Source organism: Lycium barbarum, chromosome 11, assembly GCF_019175385.1.
Source record: "Lycium barbarum isolate Lr01 chromosome 11, ASM1917538v2, whole genome shotgun sequence".
In the NCBI taxonomy this organism is placed as follows: domain Eukaryota; kingdom Viridiplantae; phylum Streptophyta; class Magnoliopsida; order Solanales; family Solanaceae; genus Lycium; species Lycium barbarum.
In genome coordinates this window covers 123667428-123685011 of record NC_083347.1, presented here as the reverse complement: position 1 = coordinate 123685011, position 17584 = coordinate 123667428, and the positions used below count along the sequence as shown (strand labels likewise).

At 35.0% G+C, this 17584-nt stretch overlaps 2 protein-coding genes across 2 annotated transcripts; one reads left to right on the top strand and one right to left on the bottom strand.

The window, feature by feature from the left end:
• The first annotated feature begins 2766 nt into the window (after positions 1-2766).
• LOC132620273 (transcription factor UNE12-like) lies at positions 2767-9879 on the top strand. Its single transcript, XM_060334946.1, has 8 exons — positions 2767-3373; positions 4192-4213; positions 4352-4450; positions 5356-5475; positions 5633-5698; positions 6103-6168; positions 7307-7384; positions 8349-9879. The coding sequence occupies exons 1-8, from the start codon at positions 3195-3197 to the stop codon at positions 8577-8579; spliced, it is 861 nt and encodes a 286-aa protein (XP_060190929.1). The 5' UTR covers positions 2767-3194; the 3' UTR covers positions 8580-9879.
• Positions 9880-10024: 145 nt separating this feature from the next.
• Positions 10025-12321, bottom strand: LOC132618705 (auxin-responsive protein IAA4-like). The gene is made up of 3 exons (XM_060333712.1): positions 11986-12321; positions 10964-11275; positions 10025-10288 (listed from the first exon to the last, which is right to left on the bottom strand). The coding sequence occupies exons 1-3, from the start codon at positions 12162-12164 to the stop codon at positions 10210-10212; spliced, it is 570 nt and encodes a 189-aa protein (XP_060189695.1). The 5' UTR covers positions 12165-12321; the 3' UTR covers positions 10025-10209.
• Positions 12322-17584: the final 5263 nt, after the last annotated feature.

Here is a 17584-nt window from a genome sequence, read left to right as displayed (position 1 = left end):
CTTCGGGTATGAAGTTGGATTGGATATTGCCTTACGTTGGGCCTTATTATATGATTTAGGGCTAGCCACCCCGTGTGACTTATCTTGTTCTATTTGTTGTTGGCTCGTTGCCACTTGGAGATAGTAGATATTCATGACTAGTGATATATCTTGATGATGATATTGTAGCACCTTACTTCTTGTTGTTTTGAGACGAGGATTGTGATACTATTGTGGCTTATTGTATAGCTTTTTTATTGATATTGTTGGTGTGCCTATGTGTGGTACTTTTGAGATTGATTTGATTATTGACATTGAGCTCATACATTGCACGCATTTTCATCCTTCATGATATATTGTTGATACATTGATGATATACAAGGAAACACTGTTATGAGCTGGGCTTAGTTGGATAAGAGTGACGTGAGGACCGATGTCTGATGTTTATCCCGGAATTGAGGTACGAGTGCTAGTAGGGATTGCTAAGGTCTTTGCCAAAATCGTGAGGAATGGTACATGGACTTCGCGGGTCCTCCATGGGTTGTGCTGCCGAGATGTGATGTTCCATCATCGGAGTACATTGTGTATTGGTGCATGTGCATTACATCCATATTTCATACATTATTGCATTGCATTGTACCTTTGGCTTCATATGATATTCTTGTGATATAGTTGTGATATACAGATTCAAATTGGATGTAATGAGACATGGCATAGTTGGGTTTAAATGCTATAATATAGGTGATGACTTGTACTTGGTTACTGGCTCGTGTTGACTTATGCTCTGTTGATTTACCTGTTTATCTTACTTTATTGTCTTGGTATATGTTAGCTAATCTTAGTCGGCCTATGATACCTACCAGTATGTGTTGTTTGTATTGACCTGCACTTGCTGCATTCTTTCATGAATGCAGAGTATCGGGTGGGATCAATGTCTACCCCTTGTGGCTGAGAGTTCGAGGCTGCTGATTCTAGTCTGTTTGGGTGAGCATGTGGACGCTTTGCTACCCGAAGACTCTTCTTCTATTATGTCTTGCTTTGCTATTCTAAGACATTATTGAGACTATTGATGTATTATTATTACTTCTAGAATTATAGATTTTAGTTAGATGCTCTTGTATGACCAGACCAGATGCTGGGGTGGTTTTTGATTTACTTTCGCATTTATCATATATTCATATGTCAGGCTTACGTTACTTTATCTTTTTTTGTTATTTATACTGTATTTGTGAATGTTGGGTTAAGGGTTCGCCTACCGAGGTGGAATAGGTAGGTGCCCGCGCGACTTTATGAAATTGGGTTTGACCAAAAGGTGCTGATAAATTATATTTTTATTAGGATGACTATAAGACACCTATATTTTTTTTACAAAATATTATAGATTTAAAAATGTGATTATAAAGAAAATAAGAAATTACAGACAAAATGAAGAGGAATGTTTCATTTTGAAAAAGATATCTTAAGAATCAGAAATTTATTAAGAATAAAATAATAAAATACTTGGTCAAACTAAAATGGCTTATAAACTGAACATCATCTCGTGTCTTTTGGCTTATAAGCACTTCACAAGTACTTTGATGTTTACTACTACTCTCTGTCCATATTTGACTTGGCACATCTCTTACCCTCTGTTTGGATGGTTGTTCCCCGTAGTTCATTAATGTACAGTATGGTGTTGTATTGTATTGTATTGTACTGTATTAATGAACATAATGTTTGGATAAACTGTATTGTTTGTTGTGATTTAATAATATTTGAATTGTTTGGTTTGACTGTATGGTACTGTATAATAACTTGTATGTTTACTAAAATACCCTTAACTCTTAATTAGAAATTAGTTTATATATATTAATAAAACTCAGGTAAAGAATAAAATAGAAACTTTAAAAAATAAGTGGGTAGTGAGTAGGGGGTGGAGGGGTGAGTGGTGTGAGGTGGGTGGGGGTAGTGGGTGGTAGGGTGGGGTGAGTGGTTGTGGGGTTGGGTGGTGGTGAGGGGTAGTGAATGGTGGAGGGGTGAGTGGTGTGAGGTGGGTGGTTGTGGGATGAAGATGGGGGTAGTGGGTGGTAGGGTGGGGGTGAGTGGTTGTAGGGGTGGGGTTTGGGTGGTGGTGAGGGGTAGTGGGTGGTGGAGGGGTGGGTGGTGTGAGGTGGGTGGTTGTGGGATGAGGGAGGGGTGGGTGGTAGGGCGGGAGTGGGGTGGGGGTGAGTGGCATGGGTGAGGTGGGAGTGAGTGGTAGGGTGGGGTGGGGTGGATGGTGGAGGGTGAGCAGGGGTGGGGTGGGGGCGAGGGTGGGGTGGATGGTGGAGGGTGGGGTATAATGGGGAAATGAAATACGTAACCACGAAAAAACCATCAAATCCGTGGTTACAAAAGTTGAGACTTTTCATGGTTATATAATCATGGGATAAACCACGGGTTTACAACACCATACCACATAATTTTAAGAAGAATGGAAACAAACATGATTTCATACAAAACCATACATTAATGAACCACGGGAAACCACCATCCAAACAGGGGGTTAAGAAATCACAAAATGAAATGAGAATATTCCTATACAACAACATATTCAGTGAACAAACCTTACTCAAATTATTATAAGTTATCTAATATTGTGAAATGAATTAGAAATAATTAGGAGTACTTAATAATGATGATAAAATAAGTATAAAATGATAAATTATCTCTTGTTGTAAAATCAAACTAAAAGAGTAACAATATAAAATGATGAAAGCAATAGAAATAGAGAGACAAGAGATAATAACTTTCTTATTCATCCAAGTGTGTTCAGGTGTATCGCATATCACATTCCATGCCTTTATTTATACATTTACATAGAGATAGAATTACAAAAGGAATGTCTTAAAAGACATTAATCATTGACATAACGGGAAAGATCATGGATGAAGTTGTGGAGGTGTTAGAGGTTATGGCATTAAAGATTTGAGAAAATGGAGGTGGAATATAATGGTGAAAAGTAGTGGAGGGGAACTATATGGACATCCACATTAATATATTTTGTAACATCTCTTAATTTTTTAAATTGAACAAGTAAAAATGAACACGTACTTTTAGTATAGAGATTAAGTTAAAAAGTGGGGATTTTTTTTTTTTTAAAATAACTTAAAAAGTGAACAAAGAGTTTTTTAATAGATAAGTTAAAAAAGTACATTTACTAAGCCTAACTTATCTGGCCGGAAAGTCTCACCGGCATGTCGAGAAATCCACCGGAAGGATACGCTGTCACTGACGATTTTCTCGACCAAATTCTCACGATTCCCTCTTACGCTAGTAGCCTTACAGTAACTGATGTTGGCCCAGTGAAGCTTCATCGGAAACGGCGTCGTCGAATTCATTATATGGTGTTTCTCAGCTCACTTGATTTCAAAAGGCAGAATACATAAATACACACTTAAACTTGACATGTAACAGTTGAATACTCCAACTTATAAAATGATCATCTAGATATCATAACTTATTGGTAACGTTTGTAAAATAGAATATAGGCATAACACATGACCTCCCTCAAACTTGATCTCAGCTGGCAAGTATGCTTTCTAATTTTGAATGTGCATAAGTAGATACCTCAATTTGTATAAAGTTGAACACTCAAAATATAAATATTGACGTGACACATAAATTTTGAGGGTGTTTAAATGATTATTTTGCAAGTTAAGAGTGTTCAACTGACAAAGTGGAGATAAGTTGAGGTGCCTACTTGTGCCTTGCCAACTGAGGCCAAGTTTGAGGGCTCTTTATGTATTATGCCTACAATATATGGTAACTATATTTTGTATTTTTGGTAGGTAAATATTAGTGTGTATTTCACTATTTTGTATCCGTATCGTACTGGGACAATTAAGGACCCGTTTGACCATGGAAATTGTGAGGATTTGAAGAAAAGTAGTTTTTGTTTTCAAAGTGAAAAATGATATTTGGAAATTGGAGTTGTGTTTGGCCATGAATACAAATTGGAATTGTTTTTTAATTTTATGTGAGTGATTTGGAGTGAAAACAACTCATTGGTGTTTTCCAAATTCTAGAATTTTATGGCCAAACATGATTTCTGGAATTCAACTCCAGAAAAAAAAAAAGTAAAAAGTATTCACGGCCAAACGGCCACTAAGAGTGTTTTTGTTGTGAAAACTTTGAATTTAATTAAATAGTATTTAGAGTTTTTTTTTTTTTTTGCTTACTTCTGTTTTGCAGTACCTCCTTGACACTTGCATTAGTGAAATTTACGTAACTTATCAAAAAATTCACAGTATTTAGAGTTTAGCTGGTGTGGAGGAGGAACTGGATGTGTTTCGATAGGGGTAAGCTTAGGGGATAATGCCATCTTTATATTTGTAATTCATGTTCTTTCCAGGAAAGAGAAGCAATGAACATGGGAAATTTATATCCAGGCCTAGAACATTTGCAATCTCATGCAGTTCGCCACACTGTTCCTCAAGTTCACCAAGTCCAGGTTACATATTTCTGTTTTTTTCACTAAGCTATTGTTTCATAATTATTATTCTTTTAGACTACCATTTCCATTTAATATCAGCTAACCTAATAAATCAGCTTAATTAATTTATTTAAAGTAGCTGTTGAGAATTTAATCACTAGTATACGTGCCAGAAACTCTGTTTTGCATACGATTTGATACAGGCCCTTGTAGTAAGATTGCTAATGTTTCCGGAGTTTTAGTTTGGCGATGATGAAGGAGCCAGGGTGAGTTGAAGAACCTAATAATTAGGCACAGACGGATATCATTAGATAACAGCTATGTTGCTCGGACTCTCCAAAAATGTTGCCGCACCCGTGTCAGACCCTCCAAAAATGCAGTACTTTTGGAGGATCCGACACACACCTCGCGATATTTTCGAAGAGTCCGAGCAACATAGGATAACAGATATAGTAAAAAATCATCTTCGAGAAGAATCAATTCCCATTTTAAATTTGGCAGGCTCCTGAATCTTTTTTTGGCCTCTTAGCATCATATACTTTATGTTCCTAGTAAAGATATAAAATTGCACCTTTTATTTCACCAGAATATGTCTCATTCAATTTGCATACTTCACATTATCTAGACACACTATGTCCTGGCTATGGATCATAAGGAAGGGGAGAAAGTGAAAGGCTTTATCGTATTCTTTTGTTGCCCCCTTTTGTGATATATGTTAGTTTCTTGCATTAATTCTTATGTATTTTATTTACCCTCATTTCCAAATTCCAGTTTAGTAAGGCTTGGCAAGTCTTAGGGGGAAATGTTTTAGAAAACATGGCATCTTTGTCAATTTTAGGATTTACATCTACTATTTGCTGATCTTGATTAAAGAATCTAACTATTTGCTAATAGATCTCTTAACTTCTCTTTGGTTCTTGCAGCCTTTTCAAGGCCAGCCAACATCAAGCACAGCAGTAACTATACCACACCAACCTGCTATTCGTCCTAGGGTTCGGGCACGAAGAGGACAGGCCACTGATCCACATAGTATTGCTGAGCGGGTAATATGACAGATATATTTAGAGAGTTAAGAATTTTAAGTTATGTTAATTCTAAAAAATATATATATATATATATATAATGTTGTAAAATATGTGTGTGTGTGTGTGGGGGGGGGGGGGGGGGGGGCGCTGTAGTGATGCGTCTGTCTTTTTACAGTTAAGAAGAGAAAGGATATCAGAACGAATAAAGGCTTTGCAGGAACTTGTCCCCAGCTGCAATAAGGTGTGCTCTATTCTCTTGTTGCCACAAATTCTGTTGATGAGCATTGTTCTTTTGTTGCGCGACAAGTAACAATCTGGCTCATTCAATCTTAAAGATGTATATTCAAAATAATGGAAATATTGACTTTTATGCTGATCCATCGCTTTATCTTTATGTTAAAATACCAATACCTACATAAATTGAAAAATAGATTAAGTAATCTTCTGTTAGAATAACTTTCTGTTGCGGTTGAGTGTGGATTAATGGATTCAAGTTATATATATGAATTTGATTTTCACACAAGTAGTTCCTAAACCTCATTGTAGTGTTATTTCTAAAAATTGGTTTGCCTCAGCCTGAGTTATTGAGGCAATTTAAAAGATGTCGTAGCTTGTGGGATTGATAATTTTTTTTTGTCTTACCAGACCGACAGGGCAGCAATGCTTGATGAGATTCTGGACTATGTGAAGTTCTTAAGGCTTCAAGTTAAGGTAATTTGAGAGAACCAATTTTCAAGTCAATTACTAGCTTAGCTGATGACTCTAGCCATTATATTCCATGACAAACATTTCCAAAGTTCCTGCAATTTTGAGATATGTACGACGGTACTGGTTCTTCCTACTCTTCTTTTCCCAGATGATTTCATTCTGGTTTTGGATAATGGGAATATAGTTCTATTGGATGGGAACATAATAAGCCACCACCCTTGCTACGACGGACCTGGCTGTGCCCTTTTGGGCCGGTCAGGCTCATCGACGCTGACGTCAATGAGGAATGCGTTTCTCAAAAGAGATAAAAAAGTAAAAACAGTTTAAGCCATTCAAAAAAAAAACAGTTTAAGCCATTCAAAGAAGTTTACAATCTGTTTGAGAATCTTAGTGGCGGTTTTCAATTATTCTTTGTTTGAGTATGTCTGTGCTAACCTCAATTAGCTTCTGATTGAGATTTAGTCGATTGATTGATTGATTGAACAGCTTGTTGGATGGATTTCATTCTGTGAGTTGTAGTGATGTGGTTTTCCAAAAGGTTATTGACTTAACATCACCCTTAACGTATTCTGCAAAGGATTAATCACCATTTTTCCATTAATTTATTTTGCTTCCTTGCTAGTTTAATGCACCTTGTAGATTGCTAATGAGCAATAGTACTCTTCATGATTTCAATCTTTGCTTGATAATTCGAACTGCAGGTTATCCTTGCGTCAACCTTTCTAAATGTGTGTGAAAATATTGGAAAAGAAGAAAGAATCTCGTTCAAAGCTGGTTGAACTTGTTTCTTTCCATCAAATGAAATTCTTTTTCCTCTTTTCCTCCAATTAAACAATAACCTCGCCGAGGATGGATAGTGGCTCTTAAAATCTTGTCTGGTGGCAACACTATGTAATGAATTTACTGACTGAAACCTTTAATTGAATAACAATGATTATCATTCTAGTCCTGCTTAAAGCTCTTAATCTTGTACAATTATACTTGTTATGGTACTCACTGCAATCTTTTAAGGGGATTCTGGCCGTAGTAAAGGTTGGACAAATTAAATACATGGATACCCCCCTTATTAGTTGTTCTAGATGCCCCAGTTTTCCTAACTATGTTAGTCCAATAAATGATTTGCCTCAAAATCTGCCTAAAGGTACTGAGCATGAGTAGGCTGGGAGGAGCTAGCGCAGTGGCACAACTTGTTGCTAACATTCCATTGCAGTCTGCTGAGGTAATGAACACAATCAATCTTTTTTGCTTCTTACTAACCAAACAACAACAACAACAACAACATGCCCAGTATAATCCTACAATGTGGGGTCTGGGGAGGGTAGAGTGTACGTAGACCTAACCCCCACCTTGAAAGGTAGGGCGGCTGTTTCCGAAAGACCCTCGACTCAAGAGAGAAAACAAGACAAGACAAAAAGTCAGATAGGGACAAGCATATCAAAAATAATATGAAAACGAGGAATAACAAAAGCGAGAAAGTCATGATAAAACAATCTGGAAAGAAAGGAGCATTAGCTATCATAGATAAATAAGATAATCAAAGCACAAGGCGCAACAAATATAAGCAGAAATCAAATGGCAATAAACGAATGAACAAAACTACAACTACTAGGGTGAAAGGATAAGCAACCTAGCTTTCTATCCTAATCTGAGTCCTCCACAACCTCCTATCTAAGGTCATGCCCTCGGTAAGCTGAAACTGTGTCATGTCCTGTCTAATCACCTCTCCCCAAAACTTCTTCGGCCTCCCTTTACCTCTCCTGAAATCGTCCATAGCCAACCTCTCACACCTCCGCACTGGAGCATCTGTATCTCTCCTCTTCACATGCCCAAACCATCTCAGTCTCGCTTCCTGCATCTTGTCCTCCATCGATGTCACTCCTACCTTGTCCCGGATATCTTCATTCCTAACTCTATCCCTCTTAGTGTGCCCACACATCCATCGCAGCATTCGCATTTCCGCGACTTTTATCTTCTGAACGTGAGAGTTCTTGACTGGCCAACACTTCGCCCCGTACAATAAAGTCGGTCTAACCACCACTTTGTAGAACTTGCCTTTTAAGTTTTGGTGGCACTTTCTTACTGACCAAACACCATAAAAAATACCTTTATGCAGTGTCTGGTAGTTCAACTCCGTAAGTTTGCTTCATTTGCTCCAAGACTTCATTATTTCGTCAATAATTTAGGGGGACAGTGGTGAAAGTCGATCCAACCAGCATGTCTGGGAAAAGTGGTCCGATGCTGAAACAAAGCAAGAAGTAGCAAAGCTCATGGAAGAAGATGTTGGAGCAGCCATGCAATACCTTCAATCCAAATCACTCTGCATCATGCCCGTTTCACTTGCTGCACTTATCTATCCCACTCAGCAAACCGACGACCAATCAATGGTCAAGCCGGAACCAGCAGCCCCATCCTAGACTTCTAACTTATCGCACGTGCCATCGAGAACTCCTAATGGCTTTGTGGAGCACCCTCCTTTATATCCTTACCTATAATCTCTTGTATTACCTTCCGAAATCCGTGGCAATGCAATCAAAGTCAGATGCCACAACTTTTCCTTTTAGCTCAACCATTGGCCCCTTCCGCAACTTTCTTGAGTTTTGTTAACCAAGGTAACACTTAAGAAAGCAACCAGTCCATTTGTATCATTTTAGGGTGGAGTGTAATTTTTTCAAATTTTCTGTTATTAGCTGCTAGTTCCCCCTTTTTTGTTGTGGGTTGGTTGGGACTCATTAGTTGTTTTTTCATAGAGGATGGGTTGGGGGTGGGGGGGGGGGGGGGGTAATTGTAAAAGTGATCAACTAGTGCTTGTAAAGTTTAGTGTAATTTAAATATATTATCCCATTGGATAATTGAAGTGTCCTGCCCAAAAAAGTTCTTGTTAAATAAGTATTACTGTGTGATTTATGCTTCTTTTGTGCTTTTTATCTTTGGTGCCTTTGATTACCTTAAAATACTCAAATTGGTTTTGTCTGTTTACCTAACTTTCAAATACCATTTTTCAACATCAAGATTAAACAAGTAGTATGATCTATTGTATGTGGACTCACTTTATAAATCTGCAAATTATTTTCACGGCTTGAAAATAGGCTTTATCTGTTGACTGCTGAATGTTTGGACCAAGAAAAAGTTAGGTAGTTCTTGTGATCATTTTAAAGTAATAATCTACCAATAATTACTTGTTGCCAACTCATATATTTTAAAATTACAGCACAACATAATGTTAGTTGGGTAGCATGCCACATGGGTGTGTTTGTAAGTTTCTCTAACTTTAATTATGACAAGCCATATATCTTTCACTAGGCATATCTAATCTACCTAAATCATTGAAGAGATTATGCAGTAATTTAAAAAGAGTCTTACTTATATACATAGTTTTAAAAAAATCATCACAGCCTGTGGATTGTAGTCACATTACACAAACCATTTTTTTTGTGTGTCATGCTTCATAATAAAAAATAGTTCAATTTAGTTCGACAATTCAATTATTCCTTATCTACTAAATGTACTGATAAGTGAGTAATTTTTTTTCTTCCTTACAAACAAGATGGAAATGCTATCGAGATTGTTGTGTATACCGATCGTTTCTTCCTTAAATGGGTCATACGCGGTAGGTATTTGAGTTATAGTCAAATCAGTCACTAAATATCAGATGATTAAAAAAAATTGTTGAAGAAGCTACGAGAAATTGGAGAACAAAAATATTTTTCATACCCAAGAACTGAAAAGAGAAAAAAATACTATGTGTATGTGTGTTTATATAATTGCTCTTACAGCAATTTTTTTTTTAAAAGAGTACAGTTGCTTTGTACGTTTGAAGGGGAGATTATCCCAGTCCAAAAAGACAATAAAACTGCTGGACTTATAAACCACCACGTTTTATTTCCTGCTATATGTATATGATGTTACAGCAAGAACAACAAAAATGGTACCTGTAATTATAGTATAAGTTTCTCCTTTTTTTTCTGCACTTCTGTTTGATTACAATATTTCAAAAAACAAAAAAAAAATCAATTTTAAATTTGTGTGTGGGATTTTTCATATACATTATAGTCCACATGATCCCAAGCCTCTTGCTTCTGATCCTTTCATTATCCTCAGCCTCTTGCATGATGACATGAACATTCTGCAATAGCCATGAAAATTACATTAAAATCCATGCACAAAAACATGTATATAACATATATAAATTTAAGTTATATACATTGACACTGTAAAGATTTTTTACACGACCTATATAGTTCAACCTATTATAATAGATTAATTAGTTACCATTTTTATCAGATTACCGCCAATTACATATATTTTTCTAAAAAAATTACCTAGAATTACAATATAAATTACCTAAATGTTTAACTAACTTTTTAAATGGCAATTGGTGTGGGGTTGGTGGGGGGGGGGGGGGGGGGGGGGGTGGAAGTCAAGGTTCAAGAACTTACTCCAACTAATGTAGTCTAACCTATTATAACACGTTTGTTATCATTTTTATCAAATTATCACTAATAAGCTATTTTCCCAAAATTTACTGGTAAGTATCTTATAGTAACCTGATTGTGTAACTATTTTTTTAACGGCAAGTGTGGGTGGGGGTTGAATCAAGGTTCATGAACTTACTCCCGACCAATGCAATTAACCTATTATATATATCAAGTTAGTTATCATTTTTATGGTATTATTAATTATATGTTTTTTTTTCTCTAAAAATTTACCTACAATTATTTTATAAATGACCTGATTGTATAACTACTTTTACGATAATTAGTTGTGGGGTTGGGGGGGGGGGGGAAGTTCAAGAACTTACTCCCAAGGAACATCTCCAACAAGCATCAAATCACCATCTTTATCTTCATAAGCAGGAGAAAATTCTGACCCTTTATAGCCTTCTCTCTCTGAATATTCACCTATATTGAGTTTGAACAGGTTCTCCAATGCCTTAAGAAGCTCAGTGTAACACTCGTACAATTTAAGATCAATTTTTCTAAGAAAAGGGGCTCCATCCATGATAACTTTGACATAAATTCCAGATTCTTGATGAGCTTCTGTTTTCTTTGTGGTAATTTGTATGGTGTTCTTCCTGTAAGATCTCACTGGTGGCCACCCCACTATTTGTGCCCTGCAATAATTCACCATGTCAAAATTTAGTCCTTGTCTCCATTGCTATGATTCAAGACTTAAAAAATGACAACTTTTTTAAACCTAAAAATAATTTACTACAAAAAAAAAAAAAAAACATGAATTAGGGGCAGACAATTTCTGTTGCTAAACTATGAAATATTATCGCTAATCCTATTTAGCGATGAATTGTGGACAAATTTCCTGTTAGCTACGGGATATTTAGCAACAGATAAATGACATCTTTCATAGCTAATGTGCCTTGCAATTCCATTCACCATGGAAAATTTAGTCCTTTGCTCCATTACTATGATTCAAGACTTGGAAATTTTCATAGATTTCGAAATGAAATATTTTCTCCTTCCCATTTTATGTTGCATCATTTTTGTTTTGTCCATTTAAAAGAATAATATCTTTCTAAATTTGGCAGTAATTTAACTTAATTTTCCATTTTACCCTTGGTCTATGTTGCTCGGATCCTTCAAAAATATTTCTGGGCCCAAATGTTTAAAAATAGTGCATTTTTTTATGATTCAATACAGTTGCATTGGCAATTTTTGGACCGAACAAAATTAACCTTAGCTATTATAGCAACACAAATGATATGACATGTTTAAGACTGCACGTTTCAAAAGTCTTTATTTTCTTTTTAAATTCCGTACTGAGTCAACTGCATCAGGTAAATTGGAACAAAAGGAATATCAAACTTACTTGGCAACAGGGGGTGTTGTGGCTTCATAATCTGAATCTGATTCATCCTCTTCAGATTCAGGTAAAGCCCTTTTGTTATTCTTGGAATTGGACAGAATTTGTTGGTGATCAAATTCTTCCTCTGACCCTGGCAAACCCAATCTAAGTTCAGTTGCCTTAAGATTCAATCTTTTCTCCATATTTTGTAATAAAAGCTTCTTCACAAACAATTAAATCTCAAACAATAAACCCAAAGTTCTAACACTTTCTTGATTTTCTTCTTCAAGATTTTTGTAAAGACACTGTATTTGTGTTTAAGAAAATATGAGTTAGCTAATAGTTTGTAGGTTGTTGTTATATAATGGGAAAAGGGTGAAAGAGTTATTGGAATCAATTTTTTTTTATTTATTTTTTTAAAAGTTCAAAAAGTGCAAAATTTTGAGACAAAGACAAGCTAATTAAGGCTGTTGGGAGGAAGAGGACAAGCTTTGAACATCTAGGGGACACAAAAGGGACAAGTTCACCCACCCATATGGCCAACACTTTTGAAAACTTTTTTGTTCGTTTTGACACTCCAACTAAACGTGTTACCTATTAGACATTTAATGTATGTCGAAGATGTGCACGTCTATTACCTTTAGGACAATTCACGCGTCTAAAAGAGGTCGAGACACCCTAAGTCGTGAACTTTAAGGAGACATCAGTATATGACTCTATTGGGGTTTTTTATTCCAGGACTCGAACCCCAGATCTCAGATTAATGAGATCATATCCATCCACCATAACCTTCAGTGGTACAGTGGTAGACTGGTAATAACGTGGTTATCTGACCAAGTTTCTCTTTTCATTTTTTTAACCATTACAAAATTGTTCAACATTCTTTACGTATAAAAAGTAATATTTGATCTATGTGCTCATAATTTTTCCGATCTAAAAGGTATTCAACTGACCATCTTAATCCGTTGTGGTTTTGCCACTATCTCCATCCCCTTTGTTTATAAACGTCTTTGAATGGATTAAGAAAATAAACTATCATTTATTAAACTATGTTTTGATACCATTATAATATTCTTTGTCTAGTCTTTCAAGAACAGTTCATTCTATTATGAACTTGTTCATATTTATTCTCACAAAAATGATTAGGAGTTGCGAAGAGAATCTTATGCGGAAATGAGTGTATTCAAAGAAATTATATTTGTTGTTGGCTTTTGAGAATAAGATATAGAGCCCGTTTGGATTGGCTTACAGCTTAAAGCTGTTTGCAGCTTATAAGCTGAAAAAAATAAGTTGGGGTAGTCCAACTTATTTTTTTTGGCTTATAAGCTGTTTTCAGCTTATAAGCTGCTTTAGATAAACTAAGTCAAATTGGTCCAATTATTTTTTTGAGCTTATTTTAAACATAAAATGACTTTAAGCTGGCCAGCCAAACACTAAAAAAAACTGAAAACAGCTTATAAGCCAACTTATAAGCCAATCCAAACGGGCTCATAGTTGTGGAACTTTTGAGATTCTCAAGTTTTCAATTTAAGTAAAAGTAGCACACAAATGATGAGACTTCGTAATATAGAAACTATTATCTAAAGTATTATTAACTTTATAAAAGTAGCAAGCATTATTTGGTTTTCTCTTTTCTTTTCTTAAAATATGTCTTCAGGAGATATTTAACTTCATAATGACATAATTCAGTGGATTAGTCAAAAAAAATATGAGGTAGCTTGTCTGGTTTTAGAGAACAACTATTTTTTTAACCATATAGCACAGGATAACTCTCTCGAACCTATAACGAAGGGCAGGCTGATGAGTATGAGTCACAAAAATAATAATTAACAGGTTTCTAAACTAGCAAGTTACAGAACAAAAATCACAGATGATGCCTTAGGCGAATTGCACATAGAAAAGAAGAGAAAATTAAAGTGTTATATAATACACCACAACAAGATTATTAATTACATGGTACATAACACACTTTTTGTTGGCAGAACCAGCGACTCAATAGCAAGACCGATTCTCTGAGCCAGTTTGAATTTCCAACGCCTCGGAAAACTAGTTGAGGTAGATGACAATACTTTTTTCCCTCTTATATGTGCAGGAGCTTATCATGGTGAGGGTTCTAACTGTTAGGGTTTTTTGTCCTGATTTTCTTATCAGATATTTGATTACACTTTTCTCTATAAGGAAAAACAAAGTATTATCATTATTGGTTTTACTTTTCCTAAAATAAAAAAGAAAAAGTCTTTCATATTTGGCTAGCCCCTTTTTTGAATGAAAAGGTTTTGAACCTCTATATATTGAAGAATCTCTCTCAAAACAAAACAAGACACAAGAGCATCCACAATATAATCATTAAAAGAGTTTCGTTTAGGAGAGATTATTCGCTCATAGTTTTAATGTTTTTTTAAAAAAAAAAAATATTAGGTTTCTCAATATGTAGGTCACTTGACCAAATCATATTATATAATTATGCTTTTTTTAGTGTATTTTCTTTGTTGTCTGATTTATTATTTTTTTAAGGTTTTACAATTGTTAGCTTTCGTATGACAACTTGTGATTTCGATCCCAACACTAACCTTAGACTTCTTTCCATTTTCACATGGAATAAGGGGGAAACGCGTAAGAAATAAAGCAAGAATGAAAATGGCACATGAAATGATTTTGTTCCCTCGGTCTATTGCTAGTCTCTTACTTTTTAGTTTATTAATTTCGTTGAATGGATTAAGAAATAAAATATCATTTATTGAAAGTATGTTTTGATACTCATTATATATATTCGTTGTCTGGTCTTTGAAGAACAATTCATTTTATTAAGAACGTGTTCATATTATTGTCACAATAATCATGATTAGGAGTCAAAGAATCTTAGGGGGAATTAAATGAGCATTATATTTTCAAAGAAATATAGTTTTTGGCTTTGGAGAATAAGAGAAGATGGGGAGCTGCTGAGATTCTTCTCAAGTTTTTTAATTTAAAGTAAAAGTAGCACACAAATGATGAGATTTCGTAATAAAGAAACAATTACTATCTAAAAGTATTACTTATTAAACTCTATAAATGTATCGACATCATTTAGTTTTCTCTTTTCTTTTCTTAAAATGTGTCTTCAAGAGGTATTCAACTTTCTAATGACATTACAAAATTCAATAACTATGACTCAGACCTATATTTATGTAAAGAAATTTACTTCATCTATCTCGAATCTAATAAATTATCTTGTCCAAATTAAAGTTTAGAACCGATAAAATTTCATATCCGCCTTTGGGCTGATGAGTGGGCATCAAAAGAAAATCGACATTTTTCATGGAAAACATTTTCCTTCATACCGGACACACCCTTAGGCTAGCAAGTTGCAGAACAAAAGTTACATGCGAAGCCTTAGGCAAATCACATATTGGAAAGGGAGAGGAAAAGGAAACGTTATGTAAGATAGAAATTTAAGGGTGGTGAAGGGGACGGGGACGGTAGGGGACTTTCTGGGGGGACGGGACGGGACAGGGACTTTTTAAAGGGGGATTTAGGGGGACGGGGACTTTGGGGGGACGGGCTTATAGGGGATTTTTTGGGGGGCCCGGCCCGTCCCACTCCAAGGGGGGACGGGACGGGACAGGGGGGTTTAATTTATTTAAATATTTAATTTTAAAGGACTAAATAGACACAAATTTTATAAAACTTCAAACTTAACATTTAAATTGGTAACATTACAAATCAAACATACAAACGGCTAATACATTGCAAATTTAAAATTCAAAACATAGAAACGAAACGTAAACACATTGCAAATCATAAAACTTCAAAACATACAAATTAAACGGTTAACACTTAACATTGATACATATGAACTTCAAAGTTCATCTTTTATTTTGTGGCACTGCTTCATGTGTTTTCTTAACGGTCTGTTACCCCCATGGGGTGATTTGGCGGGATTAAGTGTATAACGATACACTTTTGACACTTGTTACAACGCACATTTTCGTCGTCTACCCGCTCATAAAAATTCCATACCCGAGAAATTCTTCTTTGAGGAGAAGGTGGATTTTCCATGAAAGTTTGAACTTTGAAGTAGAATAGTTGAGTTTTAAAATTGAGGTAGAGAGATAATTGTGTGAAGAATGAAGTAGGATGGAGGGGTATTTATAGTTGAGTTTTTATAATTTTAAAACGGTTATTTTTTACAACGGTTATTTTTTTTAACTTATAACGGCTAGTTTTTAACTTAGTTAATATTAAATTTTCAAGTCTTTATAAAAAATTTAAAGACTTAGATTTATTTTTAGGTATTTATAAAAGGAGAAAATAATTTCAAGTAAGAACTATTTATTTTTTATAACTTATAACTTTAAAGTCTTTAAATGTATTTAACAACGGCTATTTCTTGAACTTCCAAGGGCTATTATTTTTAATGTATTACATAATATTAAATATACTTTCAAGTCTTTATAATCTTTATAAAGAATTGCAATCTTTTTTGTAGTTATGTAAAGAAAAACAATTTCAAGTAAGAACTTTATGTTTATTTATTCAAAATAGATCTTTTAAATTCCATAAAACTTGACTCAAAGTCTCAAATACAAGAAGAGCACCTAATCTACACAGCCACCTTCCAGGAAGGGTTCTATTTCAATTAGGCCTTTAAGTTACAATAAGATCACATAATTTACACTGCCACCTTCTAGGAAGGGTTCTGTTTTAACTAGGCATCTGAGTAGTTAATTATAAATTATCACACTAAAACTTGTACGGATCTATGTACATTTTTTCTAAATGTCATATCACTTCCATTGCATCCAATTCCGGAATTGGTATATCTCCTTGACGGTCCATAAGTTCCATGCCATCATCGCTATTAGTGTTGATTATCTCTTCATATTCTTCTTCTTCTTGACGGGTTAATTTTGGTAGCCCATAATTTCTTCTTTCTGCGTTGATCCAATCCCTGAATAAGACAGAAATTTCCAAGTTATCTTGTGCTAATGAATGTCTGTGATATTTTTTGTAGAGAACCCTCAAATAAATCAAGACCATCTTTTACAAATAAATTAAAAACATGGCATGCACATCGGACATGAAAAATATCAAGGTTAATTAGGCAAATTCTTATAGCCATAAGTTCAGCACTCTTAGTCATGGAAGAAGCATTGTCAAATGTAACAGTTAATACTTTGTCAACAAGACCATATAATTGCAAAATGTCTAGAACATTTGTAGAAATATAAGAACCTATTTTTTCCTCATCAATATATTTATAACCAAGTATACGCTTTTGCATATTCCAATTATGATCAATCCAATGTGCCGTAACACATAAATAATCATTGCCATTAACACTGCAACCTATATCAGAAGTGACAAACACTCTAGTATCTAAGTGATGGAACACACAACGCATAGATTGACAATAATCACTTTGAAATTTAAAAACGTCGGCTCTAACAGTTGATCTAGGAATGCCTAAAAAGTAGGGTTATACATAGCTCTAATACAATGCACAAAACCGGGGTTAGAAGGAAAACTAAAAGGCAAGCCACAAACTGCAACTATTTTAGCTAGTTCTTAACGATCTCTATCTTTATTATAAGCAATTTGAGTGACAGCGGCGTTAGAAAGATTTAAAGTTTGTTGGACCATA

Coding starts and splice junctions, on each gene's coding strand:
- LOC132620273 (XM_060334946.1), top strand. CDS start 3,195: ATGTCGAGAAATCCACCGGAAGGATACGCTGTCACTGACGATTTTCTC. Junction 3,374..4,191: donor AGCTCACTTGATTTCAAAAG/GCAGAATACATA, acceptor TCTGTTTTGCAG/TACCTCCTTGACACTTGCAT. Junction 5,699..6,102: donor TTGTCCCCAGCTGCAATAAG/GTGTGCTCTATT, acceptor TTGTCTTACCAG/ACCGACAGGGCAGCAATGCT.
- LOC132618705 (XM_060333712.1), bottom strand. CDS start 12,164: ATGGAGAAAAGATTGAATCTTAAGGCAACTGAACTTAGATTGGGTTTG. Junction 11,276..11,985: donor ACAACACCCCCTGTTGCCAA/GTAAGTTTGATA, acceptor GAATTATTGCAG/GGCACAAATAGTGGGGTGGC. Junction 10,289..10,963: donor GTTGGAGATGTTCCTTGGGA/GTAAGTTCTTGA, acceptor TGGCTATTGCAG/AATGTTCATGTCATCATGCA.